The sequence below is a fragment of the Etheostoma spectabile genome, unplaced genomic scaffold (assembly GCF_008692095.1).
Source record: "Etheostoma spectabile isolate EspeVRDwgs_2016 unplaced genomic scaffold, UIUC_Espe_1.0 scaffold285, whole genome shotgun sequence".
Classification (NCBI taxonomy): domain Eukaryota; kingdom Metazoa; phylum Chordata; class Actinopteri; order Perciformes; family Percidae; genus Etheostoma; species Etheostoma spectabile.
Window position 1 is genome coordinate 1,099,176 of NW_022605579.1, and position 9,908 is coordinate 1,109,083.

The window sequence follows — 9,908 nt, forward strand, 5'->3', positions numbered from 1 at the left end:
TCAAATTTGACCCGAGGACAACAGGAGGGTTAATGACAGGCTATTAATTAAGTCCACGGGTATACTGTATGAGGAAGCTGCAGTGCTTTTAAGGTGAATACGGATGTGGTGAGAATGTTTTTTTCTGTCAGTCATATGTAGTGTTTGGAGTTACTGTGTGGTGGTGTGTCCATGTGTGTGTGTCGGGGGTGGAATTCTGGGGTAACCGAGAATGCCCGGATTGATAAAGTGACTAAAAGGGCTGGGGAAATGGTGGGAGAGGTAAATACAGTGAATCAGGTATATGATGATCATCTGGTAAAAATGACATAGAAAATAATCACCCTGTTATGGTGGACTGGTAGGGTTATGGAGCGTAGTGGTAGACTAGACCTCCTGTGGTAATCTGACTGGTAGGGTTATGGAGCATAGTGGTAGACTAGACCTCCTGTGGTAATCTGACTGGTAGGGTTATGGAGCATAGTGGTAGACTAGACCTCCTGTGGTAATCTGACTGGTAGGGTTATGGAGCGTAGTGGTAGACTAGACCTCCTGTGGTAATCTGATTGGTAGGGTATGGAGCGTGTGGTAGACTAGACTCCTGTGGTAATCTGACTGGTAGGTTATGGAGCGTGGTGGTAGACTAAGCCTCCTGTGGTAATCTGATGTAGGGTTATGGAGCGTAGTGGTAGACTAGACTCCTGTGGTAATCGCTGGTGGGTTATGGAGCATAGTGTGACTAGACCTCTGTGGTAATCTGATGGTAGGGTTATGGAGCGTAGTGGTAGACTAAGACCTCCTGTGGTATCTCGACTGGTAGGGTTTGGAGCGTAGTGGTAGACTAAGACCTCCTGTGGTAATCTGACTGGTAGGGTTAGGAGCGTGGTGGTAGACAAGACCTCCTGTGGTAATCTGATGGTAGGGTTATGGCGCTGGTGGTAGACTAAGACCTCCTGTGGTAATCTGACTGGTAGGGTTATGGAGCGTGGTGGTAGACTAAGACCTCCTGTGGTAATCTGACTGGCAGGGTTATGGAGCGTGGTGGTAGGCTTAGGCCTCCTGTGACAAAAACTAAGTGGTATGCTCTCTTTTTTATACCTCAGACCATCAGACAGCACAACAAGCACTTTAAACTTACATTTTTGTAAGTTTTTACTTTACTGTATTTATGTCTATGTTTTTCGGCAATTGTCTATCAAATGTTTTTCTTGTGAAAAATAAAATAAATCAAGATCCTTTTTATGGATGAAATAAACTTGACGTGACTTGACACCTGACTGTTCTTCTTGGTTTAGGTATTTTAAATGTAATTCCTGTAACCCTGGTTTCAGCCCACTGGCCAGAGTTAAGGCCGTTTAATGCTTCTGCGGATGCTCCACGCAGAACTTTCACTGTAGCCTATGTAAGTGGCCTGGTATTTATACTTGTGCGCTGGTGTGCGTGTCAAGGGGGGTATGTGCAACGCTACCAAGGCCCATGAGTTGTGTCACCGCGACGTCTAGGTACATTTTTTTGAGAGGCGCACGTCAGGCTACAGCATGGGTTGCGTAGACAGGGGGTACGCTGTCGATTTGACACAGAAGCATAAAATGGCCTTTAGTCTCAGTTTTATGCCCAACCAACTTTAATCAGCCTGTGCATGTCGGTGTATTCAAGATTCAAGATTTTCATTTGCCATTTGTGCTTACACCAGTCCAGGCACATAGGAATTCCTGCTGCAGGCTCCTTGAGTTAGAGGCAAAGATAAAGATTAAAATACACAGCTTATAAACACTATCCTAAGGGTAATGGGTCTGTGACAAATATGGGGGATATTGCATTAGTCATGAAAATGTATAACATATAATAGATAATATGTAATGAGAATGTAATCTGTATGTGTGTTTTTCCGAGCTCCCATGCCCTGACATCAGATGTGAGCATTGAAGAGACGGCCCGTGCCGCCGAGTTCTTCCTCTCGGATGGACTCATAATCACAGGAGCAGCCACTGGAGTGCAGGCGGACCCGCGGGAGCTCAGAGGTACTGCCAGGGAAAAACTCCACACTTAACATAGTCTCGCATTGACAGAAGAGGAGGGTCTGGCTAGTCTATACAGCATTCTGGGATGGGAGAAAAACATTCTCTGAATTATTGGCATTTCTCAAAAATAGCTAGGAAGGTACAACGGTGCCGCTGCAAAATAGCCTCGGGAAGGAACTTGATTCGGTGGAACATGTGTACGTTCAAAGGTTGTTTAAGTTGTGCAACAGAAAACTCAGATTGGAGAGATTGTCTAGCTAACTATCTGGAGTTACCCTGCAGAGATCTGAGGACCAGTTAACCATAGTCCTCAGAAATCCACTGGAGGTTAGAACACCAACACAAAGAAAGTGGAAGGTAACATTTGTGAAACAAGTGGATATAGACTACACGGCACACAACCAGGAGCCACATGGTACTGATGACCAAGTGAAGCTGTGTGAAGCATTTTCTTTATTTCCTGAGCCCAGGAGATCTACTGGGCTCATCTATGGCACTCTCTGTTGGAAGCACACAGATTTGTCATTCCTTGGGGCTTTTTCTTTAAAGCTACATTGTGTAACATTTGTTCATTATCAAAATCTGTGTTGATATCCTTTTTTATGAATTTTGACCACCACCATCAATTTCTAGTATTCTTATTGGCTTGAAATTTTCCATTTGTGCTTGCATACAGTGGGGTAGACTCTTCATAGTCATGCGCCATCTTGAAATACGTTAGCCGGTAAGGGACATACAGGACTTACTGCTAATGGGTATCGTCGCTTCCCAGCCCCGGAAAGTTTCAAGAAGGAAACACGGAGGACCACACATATTCAAAATCCAAATTTCAGGAACAGTCTTCTTCTTCGCCCAGAATACTGAAAAGAACGAGAGATTGGCGTCATCAGATAAAGAGTGAACATTGGAGCTGCTTTGGACGCACACACCAGATCCCAACAATTTAATTATCCTCCGGACCGCTGCAGTCTCTTTTTCTTTCTCTCTTCTTTCCATTTGGTGGCGCGCTATCCGCTTACGGTGTGAAGCGTCACTCTCTGACACGCACTCCAACAACCACAACTGATAGACGACCTTTTGTACACTTTCGCTATTGGAAGCATGATGGCTACCGTAGCTGCAGTACGTGCGTTGAACTGCGTGGCAAGAGAGAGTCGATTACGATATACGATCTCAACGCCAGATTGGAGAAATTCTTACTCACTGTAGCTTTAAGCCAAGAGCGCCATCTAGTTGGGTCAACAAATACAACGGATGGGTCAAGAAGCTTCATTTGGACATCACTACCATTATGGTGCTGCTGTGAATGCTCTGCTAATGCACTGCTTGACATTTGAGCATCATTTTGGACAGCAATGTTGGGCTGCAACACAACATTGATCTGATGGATTCACCGTTGATTTTTTTAATGAATCATTTAGCCTATAATAGGGGCGGGGGCAAAATCTATGTTTTCTGTGGCAATACTGTAGCAAGAAACGGACGCCAGGTATCAATCTTTTATCATATGACTTGCACATGAGAATTTCCCATTTCGGTACTAGAGTAATAAAATCAATTGCTTTTTTAGTCCACCAGATGGACAAACCAAGTGAGGTGAATGAACAGAGATATTTATGTTTTTTGGATAACACAGTTGTTGACAACTTGGCTTTCCTTTGGGGACATGATTTGAAGTTGGATGAAAAGGTTCAAAAAAAAATTGCAGTACATCACAGAATATTTAAATATGTTTAAAATTGCAATAATATTGCGTTGACACACAAGTATCATAATAATATCATATGGTGGGTTGTCTGGTGATTCCCACACGTAGTCTATAATATGTTGAAAGCCTCAAAGTATTCAATTAACAATGACAAAGTACCAAGAAAAGCAAGTAACTCCCAAGATGTGAAAAGTACCGCAGCCTTATACTATTATGTAAGGTCATTTTAAGTCACTGCCCCATCTGTCCAGCAGAGGTCCCCCTCACCTGTAGTGAAACCCTGACCATATTTTCTTCTGATCCTGATTTCTGATGTGTCCTAGGGTGTGGTAGTCTGGCTATCACCAAGAACATTAGTCTGAGGAGTCTGCTCTGTATATTGTTCTGCACAAGAGGCGTGATTTGGGCTTTGATTGAGGCTCTTTGGGGTGATTTTGATGGGTGATTTTTGGGGTGTCTTATTCAATTTTTTTGCATTTGGAGAAAAGAAATTGAAGTGTTCGTGAAATAGTATTGATTAAACATTGACATATTCCAGGCTGTGATTATCCATCCACATATTTTCCTTTAATTTTTAGTCAAAATAATTCCTAATTTCTGCTTTTCTAACTCAAGCATAAGGTGTCATTTCCTAAAAATCAATTAGCTATAGTTTCTACTTACGTTGGAGATTAAGATTACATGATACAAGAAATGTGGTTTTACAAAAACAGGATTTGAAAACATAAAACAACTTTTATTTTTGATACTTTCAGAACATTTTGCAAACGAAGCTTCTTTATCTTTACGTAAGGAAGATTTTCAATGCAAGACTTGTAGTAATTGAGTACTTTTGAATTGTTGTATTGCTTCTTCCACTTATCTGAATACTTTCCCCACTGTAATTTTCAAAGGAAGTATTGTACAGTACTTGCTACCTCACTACATTTATAGACAACAGCTATAGGTGCTATTATTACTAGTTAATTTGCAAAATCAAATTTTACCTGAAAAGCATATGATCACCTTAAACTATATGATAGTTGAAATAATCTCCACCTCAGCCAGCTATAACATTGAAATAATGCTTGTATGTTGCTTATACGTTATATGTATTTGATAACAGTGATCCACTAATAATTTACAAACTGGCCCCTTTCACAGTGTTATGAGTACCTGCACTTTTAATACTTAGATGCAAATGAGCTGGTACTAGTTTTATTCAAGTAAATTAGTGAATGCAGGGGTCGTACTTGTAATAGAGTATTTTTTACAGTGTGGTAGTCTACTAGAATTTGAATACTTCTTCCATCAGTGGCTTAGTCAATAGCCCAGGAAAGGCACTAGGAGTGCATGATTCAGAAAAAGACACGATTCGATTCAATATCAATTTTTGGGCTCGAGATTCAATTTCAAATTGATTCTCAATTTTTAAAAAAAGATTCACAGTTTGTAAATGCAGTTACTTTTCCCATGTGATAGTACACACGCCATTACAAAACGGGGAAAAGAAATGAATGGATTTTTGGAATTCTATGCATTGATTTGGAGTCGGTAGAGCTTGAATTGATTTATGAATGTGAATTTTTTTTTTTTTTTTTGCACACCTCTTAAAGGCACCCAGGGTTGTGTCTGCTCAGCTGAGAGCCAGCGGGTCTGAAATCTGCACCGTGCCTGTCAAATAGCAACCCCTATTTAAAGCAGTCTCCAACACAACATACAGCACTACATACTTGGAGCTAAACAAGCACACAGCCTTGGTTTCATACACACAAGTACGCCGACACACACAAGAACAAACACACTTCCCCCCATCTCTTTCCCTCACACCCACACACACACACACACGAACACTATCTCAGTAACACAAACACGCAGACACTGGACCGACCAAATGACCCCGGAGCTCACATGCCAGTGTGGAAGTTAGCCTCTACTATGTCAAAAGTTCCCTGGGTGGATCACAGCCTCTCTAGGTTTAGTTTCCTCTCTCCGATACAACAGACTCTGTGGGTGACACACCAGCCGGGTTGGGTCAGTGGCACGGCAGGCGCACATTATGCCCCAACGCAAAGGTCCAGGGTTCAACTCTGACCTGTGACGATTCCCTGCATATCTTCCCCCCATCTCACCTAACTGTCCTATAAAATCTAAAGGCGGAAAAGCCCAAAAAAAAAAAAAAAAAAAGGTTTTGTATGCCTAAAAATAGATTTTCCTGCAATTTACGTTAGTTATTCACAGACCAAAACAGAATCTGCAGTTATTTTTTTATTCTGCGGACTGCTTTTTCTCTTGGGGTGAAGAGGTGTGTTTTATTTTAATTTATTTAATTTCGAAAATTCTGCCGAATATTCAGTCTGCAGATTCCGTGTGGCCCTGGTTGTAGATATTGTTGATTCTTTTTTTTTCTTTTCTTTTTTGGGATTTGAGTAACAATAGTCCATATCAACTACGTTCCACTTCCGGGATTGCTCCGATGTTCTTCTTTTGTCCGTTACCTTACACTTTCTTTGTTTTTGGCATTTTAAACTGTGGCTGATTTCTGGGGACTATGGTTAAAAACTGCTCCTCAGATCTCTGCAGGGTAAATCCAGACAGCTAGCTAGACTCTTGTCCAATCTGAGTTTTTTGTTTCAAGACTAAAAACAAAAAACTATTGAAGCTATTTTACAGCGTCCATCCGGTGCTTAGTGCTGGCCAAGACAATTGTGATTATTTTAAAGAAATGGTAATAAAGAACACATCCCAGACCCTCCTCAGCAGCGCTGATTAGTGGAAGGTCTGACAATGCGACACCTGAGTAACCATAAACAGTGTGTTTATTGTAAAAGCCGAAGTTACCATTGTTTTCTTTTGCAGAGGTTTCCCAGTCTGTGACAATCCCAGTGCTGATTGGTTCTGGAGTGACCTATGACAACGTTGAACGCTACCTTGATGCAAACGGGATGATCATCGGTTCTCATTTCAAGCAGGGTGGCCACTGGGCCAATGCCGTCGACCCGGAGAAAGTGAAGAGGTTCATGGGAAAGATACGTGAGCTTCGAAAATGAGAGCCTGTCATCATGACCAGTGCCTTTGACATGTTAATTACTGTGTGTACTGCCTCATTAAACACATACAGCCACCACCTTAAGAAAACAAGACTTTATTTTTTTTTTTGTACATTTTATAAATACACACAAATAGAAAAACATATTGAACTGTATTTACACTTCTAAAATTAAAAATGTGCCTTACATGAAAAAGTGAGAACCTGCTGAAAAGGTGTACATTTTGTGCAAAATGGTTGACCCTATACAAAACATTACCAGTGGTTGTGTAATTATTTCTTAAGGAGACTCAAACAAAAGGAGCATTTATTATCTCAGGAAATTCACAGATGTTTTCAAACAAAGTGACTACTGTACAGGTCACCGTGATATGAAATTAGCTGTTATTACACAGGCACACGTGATATTAAACATACTGAATAAAATCACGCATAATCATTCAAAAAAAAAAAAAAACTGCATTATAGTCAACTCATTTCGTGCCAATGTCACTACAGGTTGGAAGTTTTGAGATTTGGATCAATGTTACACACTAACAACACTTTAAGAATAACTTTCACACACCTCCAATCTCCCATAAGCCCTATTCCTACTAATCTCTAATCAATCTAAACCACTCAACTGTTTCTTTTCTTAATGTACAAAGGCTTTTATTTGAAAGTAACAGTGCGTTACTAATGCTTTCCAACCCGATTTCACGAGGAGATGGAGATTCAGGGTTTCAGATGCGAGGGGTGCAGTAGAACAGGTTGCCTGTATTAAAATCAAAATAAAAACTTTTGTGTGGCTCATTTGTCCGATGTCCGATCATTTTACACCACACCGAAACAGGTGAATCGCACATGCTTTACCTTGGAGGATATGCAGAGCAGAGTTAACTGTGTGAGGTGAAAAGATTGCACAAAAAAAAAAAAAACTGAGTAAAATTCAGAGTCCAGGCACTGTGCTGCATGACTTAGCTATGGCAGAGGCAACTTGAAACGCCCTGTTCAGTAGTTGTAGAGGCGCTGGCAGGGCTGCTTGAAGTGGCCGTAGCGTTTCTCTGCAGGGGAGAATCGCATCTTAGCCAGGTTGTGCCTGTGGAGGGCGCCGCGGCTCAGCTTCCGCTGCTCAGCCTGGGCCCTGGCCTTCTGGACAGCCAGCAGCTGGAGGTTGCAGGGCAGAGGGATTCCCCAGGCAGCCAGACGCCACGATACGTGCCGCCGTACTGCCACAGGCCTGGACAGACACAGGAGATGAATGTATCCTAATGAACCACAACTATTGACGATTTAGAGCCACTTTTGAAGGGTTAACTTTTGGATGGTCCTCATTTCTCACAAGGTACGTTTTGGGTTAAATCTTGAGATTACAGTGAGAGTAACTTAAAGATTTTCATTTAAATATGATGTAACACGTAGGTGATTGTGGTCCAGTGATGAAAGCCTTTGTATTTGCAGTATCACGAATAAGGGTGGGACAAAATATTGATTTCTAAACCCGTTTTGTGAGCTAAGCATTTAAGTTCATTCCTAACCTGCTTAAGGACTTCTCGTCCTTTTAAAAAGGAATAGTTTTGTATAGAATAGTCTTGCTGACGGTTACACAAGAAGATAGATACAGCTATCATGTATGTAAATTAAATATATATAAGTCAGAAGACAGTTAGCTTGGCTTAGGACTGGAAATTACTAATGTGTTATATCTGGTGTGTTTAATGCATTCATTGACCAAAAAAGACCTAAAATACTTTCAAAGAGCCCCTAATATTATGCTTTTTGGGATTTGTCCCATCTTTTAGTGTTTAATATAGTAAATTGTGTATATAATAGGTATATAAAGTACAAAAAAAGCTTTCTTTTCCAGAGACTGGGAGCTATGTTTAAATGGAAACACACTTTTGTGTGTAAAATTCAATGTAGTATGTACTCCAGACGGCTACACGCCTGCATAGAGCCTTCCTTCTACTTAGAACTTATACTAAACTTATACTACTTCTCTACCTAGTGGGGTAAAGCGAAAAAAAGCTGAAAAACAACAGGAGGTGGAGTTATTGCTCCAAACAATGCACACACAAACACAAATACACATGCGGCGCACACACACACAGTGCATTTCTACCCTTAAAACGGGAATGCAATTAACGTTTTTAAGATTTCCACTCTGGAGGGTGGTTTCACTTTTTTGTGTTTTTAAGCCCCACAAACGCCGTCGCCAACTAAACAAAAGAAACGTGCTTAAATATTTTTACGTTTTCACCCGCGAGTGTATTCGCGTAAACAGAATAATTCAGGAAGGTGTTTCGAGCTGGTCAGTTTGATGTTTTTTTAACATCTATGCATGTAAATCTATTCTAGTAGACCCCAAGAGTATAACTAGGATGCTGAAAAGGAGTACAAACGGGGCTCTTTAACAGCCCTTTAACTCTTTCTCTTAACTCCCCATGCACACACACATGAAGGCCCTGCTATTCTCTTAAAGAGATCGACGCACACACCAACACATGCATGTATAAACTTCTGACCACCTACGTAGGCTACGGCGACTCAGCGTGGAGCCTAACCAGAACTATAAATCAGCCTTAAGACGAATGTGTGTGAGCTGGAGTGTGTAGTTGAAAACTAACCTGGAGGTGTCCTCTTCATCTTCATCAGAGCCCAACTCCTCCTCCTCCCCACTCATCCTGCATCTCATCTGGTAGACAGACATGCTGGGGTGCTCTATCAGCAGGTTCTCCAGGGGATCCTCCTCAGGGGCCGATAGCAGCCCGCTCCCTATACAAACAACATCCCAGTTCACACAGATCTGTTTTCATCCCAGTCCATATGTAGATGTGAATGTACAGTATTGGTTCACCTGTGGCAGGGTTTATTTCTCACCTGAGAGATTAACAATCACCCATCCTCCCTCCTCAAACTCCATCAGCTCCTCGTAAGTGTCCCCTGCTGCCTCAAAGTCCTCCCCGGCGTTCCCGAGCAGATGAGAAAGAATCTTTCCGATCATCTTTATGCCTCTACTACAATCTGTAAATTAACAACAACGAGCAGGTGAATTACAAGAATGCACCAAAGACCATGTTTAATCACGATATTGATTCTGTGGACAATGATATTTGCTGATATCTTAAAGGTCCCAGGACATGGTGCTCTTTGGATGTTTTTATATAGACCTTAGTGGTCCCCTAGTACTGTA

General features: G+C 41.5%; 2 protein-coding genes and 1 long non-coding RNA gene across 4 annotated transcripts in view; 2 read left to right on the top strand and 1 right to left on the bottom strand.

Annotated features, from left to right (window-relative positions):
* The window catches only part of zgc:162297 (uncharacterized protein F13E9.13, mitochondrial), a 13,389-nt gene extending 6,253 nt beyond the window's left edge, over positions 1 to 7,136 (top strand). For both annotated transcript variants that reach the window (XM_032510932.1, XM_032510933.1), the window contains exons 6-7: positions 1,873 to 2,000; positions 6,547 to 7,136. In XM_032510932.1, the coding sequence (XP_032366823.1) occupies positions 1,873 to 2,000; positions 6,547 to 6,737 (319 nt within the window). In that variant the 3' untranslated portion in view covers positions 6,738 to 7,136. The remainder of the gene's footprint in view (positions 1 to 1,872; positions 2,001 to 6,546) is intronic.
* si:ch211-260e23.9 (tumor protein p53-inducible nuclear protein 2) overlaps positions 6,817 to 9,908 on the bottom strand; it is a gene marked incomplete at its 5' end in the record, with an annotated part of 5,391 nt that continues 2,299 nt past the window's right edge. Inside the window, 3 exon segments of the mRNA XM_032510934.1 lie at positions 6,817 to 7,955; positions 9,343 to 9,490; positions 9,596 to 9,739. Coding sequence (XP_032366825.1) covers positions 7,727 to 7,955; positions 9,343 to 9,490; positions 9,596 to 9,719 — 501 coding nt within the window. The 3' untranslated portion in view covers positions 6,817 to 7,726.
* The window catches only part of LOC116686018 (uncharacterized), a 13,948-nt gene continuing 12,565 nt past the window's right edge, over positions 8,526 to 9,908 (top strand). The window contains exons 1-2 of the long non-coding RNA XR_004331125.1: positions 8,526 to 8,537; positions 9,891 to 9,892. This is a non-coding gene — a long non-coding RNA (uncharacterized LOC116686018). The remainder of the gene's footprint in view (positions 8,538 to 9,890; positions 9,893 to 9,908) is intronic.